The sequence below is a fragment of the Ochotona curzoniae genome, unplaced genomic scaffold (assembly GCF_017591425.1).
Source record: "Ochotona curzoniae isolate NIBS_2020 unplaced genomic scaffold, NIBS_Ocur_1.0 contig_1014, whole genome shotgun sequence".
Lineage (NCBI taxonomy): Eukaryota > Metazoa > Chordata > Mammalia > Lagomorpha > Ochotonidae > Ochotona > Ochotona curzoniae.
In genome coordinates, this window is record NW_024464920.1 from 41,126,245 (window position 1) to 41,142,516 (window position 16,272).

General features: G+C 40.5%; 1 protein-coding gene across 4 annotated transcripts in view; it reads left to right on the forward strand.

Annotated features, from left to right (window-relative positions):
• The first annotated feature begins 252 nt into the window (after nt 1–252).
• The window catches only part of WASHC4 (WASH complex subunit 4), a 54,018-nt gene continuing 37,998 nt past the window's right edge, over nt 253–16,272 (forward strand). Inside the window, exons 1-10 of one of the 4 annotated variants that reach the window (XM_040984789.1) lie at nt 253–388; nt 3,006–3,145; nt 6,179–6,232; nt 6,322–6,387; nt 7,727–7,772; nt 8,188–8,255; nt 12,500–12,582; nt 13,733–13,775; nt 14,207–14,310; nt 15,105–15,225. In XM_040984789.1, coding sequence (XP_040840723.1) covers nt 328–388; nt 3,006–3,145; nt 6,179–6,232; nt 6,322–6,387; nt 7,727–7,772; nt 8,188–8,255; nt 12,500–12,582; nt 13,733–13,775; nt 14,207–14,310; nt 15,105–15,225 — 786 coding nt within the window. In that variant the 5' untranslated portion in view covers nt 253–327. Of the gene's footprint in view, nt 389–3,005; nt 3,146–6,178; nt 6,233–6,321; nt 6,388–7,726; nt 7,773–8,186; nt 8,256–12,499; nt 12,583–13,732; nt 13,776–14,194; nt 14,311–15,104; nt 15,226–16,272 lie in introns of those variants that run through there. The other 3 variants (XM_040984782.1, XM_040984797.1, XM_040984806.1) reach the window with 3 other exon arrangements.

The window sequence follows — 16,272 nt, forward strand, 5'->3', positions numbered from 1 at the left end:
CCCCACGAACTGTGCCCTACGTGGGGGTGACCGAGGGAACATCGCCTCCACGCAGCAGACCGACCCTGAGGGCGCCGCCGCGACGCCCGAGTGCGGGCGGAAGACCAAGCCGCAGATGGCCACCAGCCCGGTCGCGTCCGGCATCCGCCGAGGACTCGCTTTCCCAGCGGCCCCTGCGGCCGAAGGGGCGACGAGCGCGGCCGGCCCGAGCGCGCGGGGGCGGGGCCAGGCGCGGGGCCGGAAGTCACGTGCGGTGACAGGCGCCGGGGTGAGGCCGCCGCCGCTGTGGGGGCAGTCGGGGCCGCGTCTGTGGGAGGCTCCGGGGTGATGGCGGTGGAGACGCTGTCCCCAGACTGGGAGTTTGATCGCGTGGACGACGGCTCGCAGAGTAAGGGAGCGTCGGGCCTCCTGCGGGAGGGCTCGGCGCGTCGGGACACTTGCTGTCCCTGGGGATGGGAGCGGGACGCCCCCTCCAGCGTCGCTTTCGGGGGTGTGTGTGTGTATTTTGGGGCAGGGTCCCCGTTAATGGCTTGGCCTCTCCGGGGGGACCCCAGGAGCGGCGTCCGCTCTGTGCTGCCCGGAGCCGGGGCCGGCCCCTCGGGGGTTCTCGGCTCGGAGCCTTTGGGTCTAGAGGAGGCTGGGTTCCTGTTTCGGTTTCCTGTTTTTCTTCCTTTCCTCCCAAACCAACTTTGAGAATCTGGGGTGTTTTTCCTCCTCACGTACCGCTGAGAAGAGCCCTTCACCCGAATACCACTTTGATCTTCTCTCCGGCTTTTTATTTATGCTCCGTAGTGTATTTGCGATGATGTCCTAGATGTTGCCTTCGGAACTACAAAGGTTTCAAGTGTTACAGAAAATCTGCCACGAATTTTGCTTCAGAGAGCCGACTTGTCTAATCTTAACATAAAAGTGCAACCAGAGACATTTAGCAAATTTTCTTTCAGCTCAGTGTAGACGTATTTTAGTGAAACTCGAACTGAGATTAATACGATCGGCAACCTGTTTCTCGTCATACTATTTGTCTTACTGTTAGGAAACGGGGGCATTTTGCTTGTGAATTTTCTTAATGCATCGTTGTCCTCACAAGGTGGAATGTTCATTAAAATTTGGGATGAAGGCCTGTGATGGTTAAAGCCGCCGCTTGGAATGCTGCTATGGGTGCTGGTTCAAGGCCCGGCTGCTCCACTTCAATCCCACTCCCCTACTAATGATCTGGGAAAGCAGCAGAGGATGGCTCAAATTCTTGGGCCTCTGCACCCACGTGCGAGCCCCAGTAGAAGATTCTGGCTTCAGGTTGGCTCGACCCTGGCAATACAGGCCGTTTGTGGACTATACCAGCAGTTGGAAGACCTGTCTCCGTCTTTCTCTCTGCCTTTAAAATAAATAAAAATAAGTCTTAAAATGTCGGTAGGCAAATTGGTTTTATTAGGTCAGGGTAAACTGCATCCAGGATCACTTACAATTTTTCATAAAACGTTCCGTAAGATCGTAACTCTTGAGGCATAACAAACATGTTGTAGGTGATAAAAATCTTTTGTAGAAAGGATTCTGTATTAACTGTTACAAAGGAGACTGCACCTTGAGATGGGTGAAGTTGTATGGACTCAGGTCCTTCATTCAAATCCCTGTGAAACACTGTAACAGGGGCTTGTTAATTGGACTTGAAATTGGAGGGACTTCAGAATAGAAAGATCTGATTTGCTCGGCGGGCCTTTTCTGCAGTGCTAGGGTGTCGGGACACAGATAAACCAGGCGTGCAGTGTGCTGGGAGAGGTGGGCTTGCTAAAATAGGGGTGTTCTGGGAATCTGACTTCTGAATCAGCCTGTAGTTCTTACTTCAAGTTTATTTTACCTTTTGTCAATTTCACAGCTACTCCCAGCAAGGACCTTTAAAGTTATTACAGGTTGTTGTTGCTGCATTGAGAATTCCCCTAACAACTCTGGAAGGGTGGCTTATGGGCCTTTGTTCCTGAGTTTAAGCTCCTGAGTACAGCTTTGGTTGACCATTTCCCTAGGGCTGTAAGAATCTGCACTGTTGAGATGGTCACAGGAAGAAACAGACCATTCTCTGTACCTGCTCTCCATTAGCGTTTGCACTGTGAATCCCACCTGGAGGCTGTTTTCCCAACTGGCAAGTCTAGTAGTAGAATGAGAGGGAACCTTTGGGAGCTGAATTGATCCTCCTGATTCAGAACTGTTTGCAAAATGAGGCAGAGTAAAGGACAGAGTCTCTGCGCTTTCTGCAGTCTGAGGCAAAGCACGCTTGTTATCGTTGCTTTGTACTCATTTGAAGAGAAACTTTCTTTTTTCTTAGAAGGTGAAAAGTGAATAAAGTTAGTTATATCTGTACAGAAATTGGTAGGAGGTGAATTTGTTGCCTTTGAGAATAAGTAGTGAATTCTTAAGTATAAAGTGAAATATTTTCATTAGTTTAGTTGAGCAGTCATTTTTAAATCCAGGATTTTTTTCCCCCAGTGACTCCTTAAATTCCTGTGTATATTTTGTTAGTATTAGAGCAGTATTCCGTACTCAGCTGGTGTTTACCCTGGACCTTTTGGCCTGATTATCATCATTTAATGATTGAAATAGCTTGGTAAATTTTAGGAATTGTGGGAGTAATTATCAGATCTGAAACTTGCATTTTAATAAAAGTCAGGTGTATTTTTAAAAGGTTTACTGTGTGTAAAATATTGCTTCTGTGACAATACATTGTTACATCTGCATGATTTATTTTTGCGACAAAGTTGTTTAGAACCAGAACATAGTGGTTGATTAGTCTAAGGCATCACCCAGTCTGTGTAAATGCGTTACTGCTTTTACAAGTATCTTAGGTATTTGGAGAAGATTGAAGGCTGAGCGGTGTAACTTTGAACTTTTTCTCATAAGTTCAGACCTTCCAAAGTAATAATTAACAATGCCTGATTGTGACTTTTGAGGATATTTTATGTTCTGTAATTCATTACTTGTACTTACCACATACTTTTTTTTTTAACTTTTAAACTTAGAAATTCATGCTGAAGTCCAGCTTAAAAATTATGGGAAATTTCTTGAGGAGTATACGTCTCAACTGAGAAGAATTGAGGACGCGCTTGACGATTCCATTGGCGACGTCTGGGATTTCAATCTTGATCCCATAGCATTAAAGGTTTGATTGTTTTTTTTTTTGGTATGTGTGTATTTTCAGGACATACTAGGTCTTCAAAAGCAATGAAAAGAAACTTGAAGAAGATTGTTAATTTCCATTTCTTTAAGCCATTTAGGTATCTTAATTTCCCTTTTTTTAAGGAACAATGCAAACTCAAAGCCTTTATTGTCAGAGAATGGCACAAAGTCCACCTTTTCAAGCTAGCCTTTGATTTTTATTGTCAAGAAAATGAAGACACCAGGATAGGATATTCAGGCTTTTATTATTGAAGTTATTTTACTACATTGAAATGCACATCTTTAAACCGTATTGGTTAATGCATTTTGCTGGATTTACATGCATAATCATGTAATTTATATCCCAATTAAGATAAGGAATATTCTAATCATTTCCAGAAAGTTCTGTTTGGCTATATAGGGGAACTTGATATATGGATAATTTTTGAGTATGTATAAATTATCTTGCTGTTTCCTTTGACAAAGTCCTGTCTTATTCCGTCACTGTGTTGCTATGTAAGTAATAACTAGTATTTATTGAGTACTTACTGCATACTTGACATTGTCCCTAGTCAGTCATACACGGACTTGGTGAATGACGATTGTGTTGATGTCATATCACACAACTCACCCTTGGGAATTGTACAACTCAGTGGTTTTTTGTGTTTTGACAGCGTTATTCAACCATTACTGCAGTCAATTTTAGAACATTTTTACCACCTAAAAAAAGAAATCTTAGACACATCAGTAGTCCCCTCCTTCCCTCATGCCGTTGTACCTGCTCACACCAGCCACTCTGCTTGCTCTGTGCATGTTTCCTGAAAGCAGACCGTAAGATGAGGTCCTTTCTGGCTGCCTTGAGTGTGTTTATTTCTTCCCTTGAGTAGGAGTATCAGGCATGTTTGCTTTTGTTGTTGTTGTTGTTGTTGCTGCTTTATTCTAAGGCATGTTTTCATTAGTATGCTTACCTATCTTTTGTATGTTTTAGTTTGTAGTAATGTCAGTACTCTGTCCATATGCTTTGGCCATCCAATTTCAAGATGTCGGGCCCTTATTTGGCTGTAGGACTGAGGATGAGGTTTATTTTCTTTTGTTAAAAACCTTTTATTGATTGTAAGTATTGTCGTGTAGATCTAAATATTCTGTCTTAAGTGGCTCCCTTGCATTGCACCTGCAAAGGCCGTGGGGGACCCCAGTGCTTGGGCCCCTGCTGTGTACCTGGAACACCCAGGTGGAGTTCTGTGCTCCTCTTTTGGCCTGGGTCAGCCCTGGTTGCAGCAGCCATTTGGGAAGTGTGAGCCAGTGGGTGGAAGATCTGTCTGTCTGTTTCTCCCTCTATGTAAACTCTGCCTTTCAGATGATGTTTTTTAAAGTATTTCAAAAGAACTTCAAAAGATTATTTTAAAAAGGGGTCGCTTAATAGAAATTTCTAAGTCTTTTAATTAATTATTCCCTTACAGAAGAAAACTATATCAGGCTTAACGAAAGGCATAGGGGCCAGCACTGTGGTTTATTAACAGGTAAAGCCGCCGCCTTCCACACTGGCATCCCGTATGACGCCAGATGTGTCCCAGCTGCTCTACATCAGATAACTTCCTGAGAAAGTCCTGGCAAAAGGCAGCTGATGGCCTGAGCGTTGGGCCCTGTCGCCTGGTGTGAGAGCCACACTACGCTGTTTGACTTCTGCCTTCAGTTGGGTTCAGCTTTGGCTATCGCAGTATCTGGGGGAGTGGAACAGTAAATGGAAGATCAGTCTCTCTCCATCTCTGTAACATTTTTTTGAGGTTTATTTATTTATTTATTTATTTATTTTATTGCAAAGTCAGATATACAGAGAGGTGGAGAGACAGAGAGGAAGGTCTTCCATCCAGTGATTCATTCCCCAGGTGGCTGCAATGGCTGGAGCTGGACCAGTCTGAAGCCAGGATCCAGGAACTTCTTCCCGGGCTCCCACATGGCTGCAGGGTCCCTAGGTTTTGGGCCATCACCCTTCACTGCTTTCCCAGGCCATGAGCAGGGAACTAGATTGGAAGCGGGGCTGTCGGGATTAGAATCGATACCCATATGGGATCCCAGAGCATGCAAGGTGAGGACCTTAGCTGCTAGATTATTGCGCTGGACTTCATTTCTGTAACTCTTTCAAATAAACAAATCCCAAAAGCAAAACCAATTACTAGTGGCTTGAAAAGCATTAGTTCTATAAGTAATCTGATTTGTTGCAACATTGGAACTTTTTTAAAGACTTGCCGTTGGACTGTAAGGACCTCTTTGGTTCTAAAAATCTGTCTCAACCCATTTTGTAAAGGAATGAAATCCTCCCAAAGCTTCATCTTCCTTTCCAGAAGGTTATTTTATTTTCTGGTGCACCCTGTCCACCCTCCCAGCTGCTTTATCAGGAACCTCTGTAGCTCCATTGTTGGGGAGTTACTTACTGTGTTTACATTTATACAAACGGCCTTGCTTAGTGTTTTGGGAAAATCACAAACTCAGACAAAATCTTTGGAACAGAAAGTATGATCTCATGAGAAAGTGTATCTATAGCTTACCCACTTGAAAAGTTAACTGTTAGCATGTAACCAGAAGAAGGATTTCACTTAACAGATAAAATCAGAGTGAGCTGACCTTAGGACAGTGAATTGAGCACTGTATTTTAAGTGTTTCTAAAAATACGTTTTCTTTTTCTATTGTGTTCATTATAACTTTTTATCCATTTAATTGTATATTACTAAACTTATGCATGCATAATAAATTCCAGCATTATGGGAGGCCTTTCACTGTGATCTTTAACTAGTGAAGCTTGTTAATCCCAGTGTTACGTTATTAGCCTGCGTTTTCTAGCACTCTTATTTGCAGTCAACAACCTTGTACCTTACAGGGTAGCTTGATTGTGTCATGTTGACCCTGTTTCTTTCTGAAATGGTTTATTTTTCTTATTGTGTTTCTAAGGAGATGGCTAGCTGCAGTGTCTTAATACAAATTTGATAGAATAAATTTCAGTGAGTTTACAACTAGACATTTTTTACTTTTGTTTTTGCAGCTGTTGCCCTATGAACAGTCTTCCCTTTTGGAGCTCATAAAGACTGAAAACAAGGTACAAAATCCTTAATCAAAAAAACATGTTTTAAAAATGTCTTTAGTTAAAATGTACTTCAATTTCTTTTCTTTTTCTCTTAAAACTAGGTCTTAAACAAAGTCATCACTGTTTATGCAGCGCTTTGTTGTGAAATCAAGAAATTAAAATATGAGGTGATGATTTGTATTCTTAAAACTTTTACAAATAGATCATTTTAAAGCAGTTATGTGTTCGGGGTGCTGTAGCACTTAGGTTGCCTGTGCCCGGCAGGAGTGGACCTCAGTCGGATGCTCTGCCAGGCCCCTCGCTGTAGCTCCTGCTGGTGGAGATCCTGGGAGGCAGAGGTGGTGGCTTGAGTGGCTTGGTTCCGGCCAGCTGCTTGGGAGGCCTGGATTTTGTTCCTGGCTTTTGCCCTGGCCTGGCTCTAATCATTGTGAGCATCTGAGGAATGAATCAATGGGAGAGGATGATGTCTCTTTCTCTCTGCCTCTGAAACATTTTTTAATAAGATAAATATGTACTTATATATGCCCAGTGTGCAATAAATACAGATGGAATATATTATTTATTTAAAGTAATGGTAATACTAAGAATGCAGTTTGTAGTACTAATGCTTATACTATCATTCGCAGAATATTTTGATCCAGAAACACAATTAATGCTTGTAACAACCCAGTGAGAAGGGGAGAGTAGATGAGGAAACTAAGATGTAAGAGAACAAGTGTCACGTTACAATCCATTGGTAGTAACTGGTTGAATGCAGGTCTGCATATCTTTTTCTTTTTAAGATTTATTTTTTATTTTTATTGAAAAGCCAGATACAGAGATGAGGAGAGACAGAAAAGAAGATTTTCTGTCCTCTGATTCAATCCCAAGTGGCTGCAATGGCTGGAGCTGTGCCAATCCAAAGCCAGGAGTCCAGAGCCTCTTCTGGGTCTCCCACACGGGTGCAGGGTTCCAAGGCTTTAGGCCGTCCTCCACTGCTTTCCCAGGCCACAAGCAGGGAGCTGGATGCGAAGCAGGGCCGCTGGCATTAAAACTGGTGCCCGCATGAGATCTTGGTGCGTGTAAGGCAAGGACTTTAGCTACTAGGCTACTGCACTGGGCCCTGCATAGTTTCAGAGTTTGTATTGTGGGCTGTGTCTGTTTTTCCAGATATAACCAAAAGCTTTGAATCTTTAGTATGCATTCAGTTTTGTTTAACCAAAAGCTATTTGGTCTGATAGAGGCAATAGCCTGCTGCTTTTCCTCCTGTGTTCATGAACTAAGGGAAGGGTGTGGGACTCAGTGTGGTCAGATAAGAAAAAGCAAAAGCAAAAGGAACCGTGATGGAGCTCTGTTTATCAGTTGTATCTTTGTTAAGGGTAGATTGAATTAATTTATGTTGTAAGCAGTTTTAAAATTTAAATGAATTTGCATAAATCATCTGGTCCTCTGTTATTAAATATAGAGAATTATAAGAGGCTGGAAATTTGAAAATGAAATAATTGAAATTATTTTAATTTTTAACAGGCTGAAACTAAATTTTACAATGGTCTCTTGTTTTATGGAGAAGGAGGTAAGTTTTACAAGTTGTAGAGTTGTAATGAGATGATGCCTTCTTTGACATTGAAATATTTAGCAGATATTTGGCAAATATTTAGCAGATAATACGACCACTACCATGATTACTCTGAGAAATTAGCATTCCAGTTTTTGTTTATTTGGTTAAATGAGTGGGGGGAAAAGTGATGAAGCAATAGCAGTTTCTCTGAAATTGATTTGTAATGTTTTTCTTTGAATTCATTAGGTAGTGAAGTAGGGATTTTAATTGTATGGTTAATGGTTGCCTTATTTTTTTTCCTACATATAAAAATTGTTTCTGATATTATTCATATTAGGAAATGTCCTAATCAAGGAAGTTCCCTTTTCCTCGTGTTGATTGAGTTTAAGGTAAAAGATGTGAAGGTGACTCTCGATGTTGTCTTCCTAAGCTACAGAGTCCAGCATGGTGGAAGGCGACTGCCAGATTCAGATGGGCAGATTTATTGCATTCCTGCAGGTAACTGAATTTGATTTTATATTGAAGTTTTTTGAGAAGTTCAATCAAATGACATGGATTTTAAATTTCTGTAGCTTTCAGATGCCCAGAATGGTAAGACACTGATGTTGGATTACAGGTTCAAAGATCATAACTCTTAAAACATGCTTAAGCATTTTTAGGAAAATAGGTACTAAAGTAATTTTGTATAATTTTATTTATGGACAGTTTGTCATCTTGCCTTTTTTTTTTTTAACATTTATTTTTATTTGAAAGGCAGAGTCATGGAGGAGGAGAGAGAATCTTCCATCTGCCAGTTCATTCCCCCAAATAGCCACAATGGCTGGAATTGAGCCAGTTTGAGTCCAGAAGCTTCCTCCTGGTCTCCCATGTGGGTGCAGGAGACCAAGGACTTGAGTTTTCTCTGTTGCTTTCCCAGGCTGCAAGCAGGGAGCTGGATGGGAAGTGGAGCAGTCAAGACATACACCAGAGCCCATGTGGGATGCCAGCACCATAGGCAGAAACTACATAGGCCTGCTACACAGCGGCACTTCCCCCATCTGTTTGTTTGTTGGTTTTAAAGATTTACTCATTTATTTGGAAGTGTTAGAGGCAAGGGGAGACAGATACAGATCTTGCATCTGCTGGTTCACTCTCCATGTGGCTGCAGTAGCCGGGGCTGGGTCAGGCTGACGTCAGGAGCCAAGAGCTCTTCCAGATATTCCGTGTGGGTAGTAGCAAGAGCCCAAACACTTGAGCCGTTTTCCACTACTTTTTCCTAGGCCATTAGCAGGCAGCTGTGTTGGAAGTGGAGCAGCTGGGACTTGAACTGGTGCCTGTATGGGAAGCTGGCATTGCCATTCGTGGCTTTTCCCACTATGCCACAATTCCAGCCTCATCATCTTGCCTTTTCAAAGCATTTAACTTCATACCAATAGGAAGACAGGTCATATCAGCAGAAGTTAAATGAGAGGATTAAATTTTTACTTCAGTAACTAGGTTAACAAGCAGCACTTGATGCTTCTAATAGAATGTCTTAGTTTACACATGCTTTTATCTGCATATGTTCAATTAGTCTTTTGTCTTAGTTTCACCAAAAAATAAAAGAACTCCTATTCCCCTGCTGTTATTAAACACAGTGCAGTACTAAGATGAGCATGGGAGACAGGGAAAGCACAGGCTCTGATGGTCCCCATTTCCATGAGTCCTGGGCCCGGGATCCGATAGGCCACCAATCAGGCAGAACTGTGCTCACATTCCTCGTGTCTTTCCTATTGTTTGTCTACTTGACCTAATTGAGGTCATATTGTTGATCATACAGCATGTGAATTCCAGGTCCTTTCCAGAAAACAAATCCCATAAGATATTTTAACAGCCATAGGATGTGAAGTTGTTGCTGTGGTTTGGACAGGATATGGCTCCTTGGAACCAGATAGATATTTAACGTTGAAGCCCCAAAGTTTTAAGTGGTACTGAAAGGTAGGAAGAAGAAGGGTAGAGTTCTAGTTTGCACCAGGAGAACTCTAGGTAGCTGAAATTGTCCTGTGTGTGGTTTGTAGTTAGAGTAGATTTCATCTGTTTTGCCAGCCATAGAGTAAGTAACCATGTGAGAGGATCAACACATTACTGTATCTTCTGGTGTGCACCTTAAACAATGCTTATTTTGAAAGGATTATTTATTTTTATTGGGAAGTCAGAGTTAAAGGAAAGGAGAGACAGAAAGAAGACATCTTTCATCTGCTCATTCACTCCCAAGCTTCTGTAACAGCCGAAGCTGAGCCAGTCTGGAACCAGGGGAGTGTCTCCTTCACGTCTCCTATGTGCATTCAGGGGCTCAAGGCCTTGGGCTAGTCTCTGCTGCCCTCTCAGGCCACAAGCAGGGAGCTGAATTGCCAATAGATGAGTTAGGACCTCAACTAGTACAAATGAGATGCTTGTGCTTCAGGCTGAGGTTTAGCTGGGTGTGCCTCCACACTGCCCCCTGATTTTTTTTTTTCATTTGTTTGTTTGAAAAGAGAAATTGAATACAGAGTTGGTTACATAGGAGTTAGAGGACTGCAAGAACTGAGAAAGCACTGAGGTGTAATCTATAGGAAGTAGACATACCTCTTTTGGGAGTGAAATGGAGAAGGTTGGCGTTACCACAATCTGGAATCTTAGAATAACTCCCAGGGGGTTGACACCCATGCCTGTGTGGGCTGACACTGCAGCTGGCGCCTTGGAGAGGGCAGGTGGTGGTTGGTTCTGGAGTCCTGCAAGAAGCTAGGGGCTGGAGTGAACTGCACTGCCGCCGTCAAAGTTGGCCTGCCAAGATCATGGTGACCGACAACAGAAAGAAGTAGATGTGCCTCATGTGCCTCGTGGTCTCCTTTCCAGGGCCATGTTTTCACAGAACCGAGCAAGAATGGTGGGGCCCAGTGAGTGTGTCAACTTACTCTTTCAGTTTTGTCAAATTTTGCATTTCTTATTTGGAGTACGTTCAGGTTTAGAATTGTTAGTGACTCCTGATAAATGTGATTTATGGTCATTGTGAGAGACCTTGTTAAGCTATAATTATGAATATAATATATAAATGTGAAAATACATATTACTTAGCACAGGTGGAGCATCCCTAATCCAAATATTGGAAACCTGAAATGCTCCAGAATCTGATACTTTTAGTGCCGATGTGATGCCAAAAGAAGAAAATTTCTTAGTGTAAAACTTTTGTTTCATGCACAAAATTAATAAAATTGTTGTAGAAAATTACCTTCAGACTTTAAGGTGTGTATGGAACATGAGTGAATTTCATGTTTAATTTTGGGTTCTAACCCCCAAATATCTCAGTATGTATGTGCAAATATTTCAGAATCCAAAATACGTCTGATATCAAGTATTTCCGAGAAGGGGTTCTCACTCTGTGTAGTAGCTAGCTACAGGAAACCTAATAACATCTGTTTTTGCACTAATATTGTTGTGCTTGGTCCTTTTGCTTAATATTTATCTTTTTCCATTTTTTCAACCTTTCAGCGTCATAAAATGTAATGTTTTAGTTGTGTTTCTTTGACATTCCAAATATTGCCATGCACTGTGTGATGTATTTTGCCGAACAGTGGGCTGTGTTTGTGACAGCAGTTCTGTAGATTGTCCCGCTCGTGATTTCATAGCTGTCTCATGTTGAATGGAGTCTGTTTGCACAGCAGGGAAGCTGGCTGAAGACTTTTCTCAGAACATCTCCTTGTGGATGTGTCGTGTGTGGCTATCTGAGTGAATGAACTCACTAATTCCAGAACGATTGCTTTTTTCATATAATCTGCCAACCGCTGCCCATTAAGTAGTTCATTTATTCAATCTTTGGTCTAGTCATTTAATTGCATTTGCTTCTACTTTTGTATTTTGTGCTTGCCCTGAGTCCTTTATTATTGGTTCTTTGCTCTTGTTAAGCTTTTAGAAGTTTAATAAGAAATGTAATACCAGAGCTACTTAAATAAAATGAAAATGAATTATATATTTCCATTGTCAAAAGCTTAGTTTTTGGATCTCACAGCTGGGTAAAAGTTTTATTTTTAGACCCTGAACAAGAATGTTTGTGAGCCTAGATTAGTTAGGAACTGATCTTGATGTTGGGGGAGAGCCCATAAAGCTTACCATTTAGAATAGCTGTGGGCTTTACCAGGTTCCAAATGCTTTAGATACAGACTTCATACAGTCTGCAAGTGAGAGCTTCTGAGAAATTTTCAGAAGACGTGGCACATCGTGGATGTCAGTTAAGTATTTAATGACAAAATATTTCTGGAATAATGGATATTTCATCTGTGTGCAAAGGCTGCTTCTCGATATGATTAAAGAGCATTGAAGCTGTCTCATTGTGACTTTTGTGAACTCCTGTCATTGTCTTACTTCATATAATGGCAGTTTTTGAGTGCCTTTATTGATGCAGATATTCATTTATTTAATAGAAAAAACTTACCAAGAAATGGTAACTACTGCATTAGGCAAAGGAATGAGCTGGTCCCTGACTTGATGGAATTTCATGAGTCACTAAGATGTTACCCTTAAAGTGGAGTGTAACTGGAATGCAGTAAGAGCACAAGCAGGCGTGACCCAGGGTTGCAGGAGTTATGTTCAACATTGTTTGCTTGGGGGATGCTTCAAGCTGTCTGGCTGCTAGACATTTGACTGAAAATGACTTATAATTTTTAGAATTTTTACCATAAGACTTAGTAAAACAAAAATGGTGATGTTAAAGATGACTTTGTGACGTACACTTATTTCTTTCATTTCAGGAACTGTCCTGTTTTGTTACCAGGTGCTATGAAGTGGTGATGAATGTGGTCCACCAGTTGGCTGCCCTTTATATCAGTAACAAGTAATGTCTTTTAGAAATATTTTTGCCTTGAAGATGCCCTAAAGATAAATGTTCTGAAATTACATAATTATCTGAAATTATTTCTGTTCGTTCATTCAGTAATCTTTGAGCCCCCAAGATGTTTCAAACACTACTTGATATGTATAATACTAGGTTAATGTGGGATAAGGAACTTATTATTTTGTTGATTAAAAAAACTTTACATTTGATTACATAAAAGAAACCTTAAAATGAAATTAGTGCATGTATCATGTTATCTTCTTTCCCATTTATACTAGTGATTGCCTGACTCTGTAAAATCACATGAAGCTTTTTTATACTGAAGGCATGCACTTGACTTTTATTTTTAATTTATTTTTTACTTTAATGTCTGAGTTAGAGAGAGAACAGGAGGCAGCAAGGGACAGGGGGATCTTTTCATCTTCTAATTTACCCCCCACAAATGGCTGCCGTGGCCAGAGCTCAGCCCAGTAGGAGCCAGGAGCCAGGAGCTTCTTCCAGATCTTCCACATGTGTGCAGGGGACCCAAGGCCTTGTGCCATTCTTGCTGTCTTCACAGGCTGTCGTCCGGGAGCTGGATGGGAAGTGGAGCAGCCAGGATACGAACTGGCACCCATATGGGATGCCAGCACTACAGGGGGAAGATTATTCGGATGTACAATTGTACTCGCCCTTAGACGTCTCTTTTTTTAAAAGATATATTCATTTTTATTTGAAAGGCAGATTTTTCAGAGAGGAGAAAGAGGCACAGAAAGAAATCTTCCATCCACTGGTTTACTCCCCAAATGGCTGCAGTTGCTGGTGCTGGGCCGATCAGAAACCAGGAGCTGATGTATATCAGTTTTGTTTTCCTGCCTCCATTCCAAGATAGATCTTCTGGTTTAAATGGGTGAAGTTATTAAATGGGTCCTGTGGCATCTTAGCCCTACACTTGAGCTGGCTGTCATCAGCAAGGACAGCCCAGACCCCTGTAGGTACGCGTTGGTTCCTTTCTTGGGAAAGTGGAGTATCATAGTGATTCCTTAGAGTTTTAAAACTTTAATAAGATAGAGGTATATGAAAATCCTAAGAGCTCACAAAAAATTGCCTTGAATTAAGAATTAAGTATAATATAAAAATTTACCTTGAGGTTTTTTTTTTTCTTTAATAGGATTGCACCCAAAATCATAGAAACAACTGGAGTTCATTTTCAGGTAAACATATTTTAACTTATAACTAATTTCTACTGTATTTTATTTTGGAGTGTGATTGGCCAGTACAACAGCTCCAGTGAGACTCAAGGGGGCGTTTTGTTTTGTTTTGTTTTGTTTTGTTTTGTTTTTGTCTGATCACTGGACACAGTCTGGGTAACTCTGGCCCCTTAGTGTCTGAGTGCACATTCTTCAGATTGTGTTGGGAGGGAATCAAATATGCAGTGTTACTATTTAGATATACTGAGAAAAGGACTCTCTGTTTAAGGCCAGTAGTCTATTTGAAGATCAAACCTGTAGCTTAATATATTGATCTACCCCCGCTTTAGTTAATTCAGCTTTGATCCCAAATGAGTTCTTTTAAAAAAAAAATCCACATGGGGCTTAACTTCTAACTGGTGACTAAATGGTAATCATTAAAGGTTTTTTGACAGACTATGTATGAGCACCTGGGAGAACTATTAACGGTTTTGCTCACCCTGGATGAAATCATTGATAATCATGTCACTCTGAAAGACCACTGGACCATGTACAAAAGGTATACCTGTTTAAGTATTCTCTTAGTTCGGTTAAGAGTAAAACAAAGAAAAAAGTCAGATCTTCCAGAAGACTTGTAGACTTATACATAGAAGGAGGTCCAGTCATGTTTAATTTCTGATGGGTTTGCTTCAAAGTGTGTTATGCTTGTATAAAGCATACTTATTCTACTAATTATTTTTTTTAAGATTTATTTATTTTTATTTGAAAGGCAGATCAGATTTTTTGGAGAGGAGAGACAGAGAAGGATTTTCCATCTGCTGGCTCACTCTCCAAATGGCCATAGTTGCCGGAGTTGAGCTGATCTGAAGCCTGGAGCCAGCAGTTTCCTCCAGGTCTCCCATGTGGGTGCAGGGTCCCAAGGCTTTGGGCCACCCTTCACTGCAATCCCATGCCACAAGCAGGGAGCTGAAGCCTCCTAATTCAAAGTGTACTAATAGGTTAATTTGTCTACTTTACAACTCCTTTATTTTTATCCCTGGGTTCTAGTTAAGTGACAATTTCTTGAACTTGGTTTCATTTTATTACATAGATAATGGAAATACAGATAAGTACAAAGTTTTATTATGTTCAGTTTATAACTATTTTAAATATTTGATAGGTACAGTTCATGAAGCATCTGATTGTAAGATAATATAAGAAACCGTAAGAAAATTGAATGCTGGAATTGCTTTGCTTAAATTTTCAGACATGTAAACTCCAGCAAGAATAATGAATATAAAAGTTTAATTTCTGGTGAAATTTTTAATGTAAGAATTCACTAGGTAGATTTAATAGTTTCTAATCTTCTGCAAGGTTACTGAAATCTGTCCATCACAACCCTTCAAAATTTGGAATTCAGGAAGAAAAACTGAAGCCATTTGAGAAGTTCTTGCTGAAGCTAGAAGGGCAGTTGCTTGATGGAGTGATATTCCAGGTATGCAGAGTTGTGTCAGGCTGTAGCAGATGCGCTTGTATAAACCAGCTCAGAATGACGGAGCTTTGCCACCGGGTGCTGCTGAATATGATTTTCCTTAGGAAGTGCTTTGGCTTCAAATCATTGTTGGTATATATTGAAGTATGTGAGTTATTTTAGTGTCTAGTAACAAACGAAAATAATAATGTAGAAGATTGTAAATGACATAAAAAGAAAACCAAGAACTAAGCCCAAGCGTTCTGTTAACCTCTGGACTCAGGTTTGTGTGAGTACTTTAAGAGCAGCTTACTTTTAATGTTCCATTGGGCTAAATTTGTCATTATAAATGCCTATTTTAATTAATGATATTGTGCTTAGAATATATTAGCACAAGTGACAAGTGCCTGTTTTAGGAATGATAGCTAATAAGGTGCAATTTTGACTACAGATGTTCTGATACTTACTTAGTTTAATTGTAATCATTTGAACTTTTCTGAAAATATTAAGTTTTTGGATTCTTTCTGAAAAAAAAAGTGTTTTAAAATTTTTTAAAAAAAAAAAGAAAGAGCAGCTTACTGCCTCAGGAAATGTAGTCTGTCTTCACTATTCTGAATGGGAGCTTCTAACCATGTTTGGCTATTGAAGTAACTGATGCCAAATTTCAAAGGAAGTTCTCTTTACTAGTCTCACTAACCACATTTCTTGTGCTTAATGCTAAACATGTATTTCCTGGCTTTCCTGGCTAGGCCATCCTGTCAGCACAGATGTAGAGAATTTTCTATCACATCAACAGAGAAAGTTGTGATGCATTGGTAATTTCCAGCAGAAGCTACACTATATTTCATTTTAAGTTGTTTTAGGGTTACCTTTTGTCCATATTTTATATGATTATGGTTTTGTCAGATTGACTTGAAGGAAGTATAAAGTGAAAAAAAAATACTTTCTGGTATTTCATTAGAAAGATGTTTTATGTGTCTCCCAGGATCACATTATCTTTTCATATAGAAGTGTAGGTTTGAGATTGAATTTTACTGTTTTCACATAACTGGTACTCAAAAATACACATTT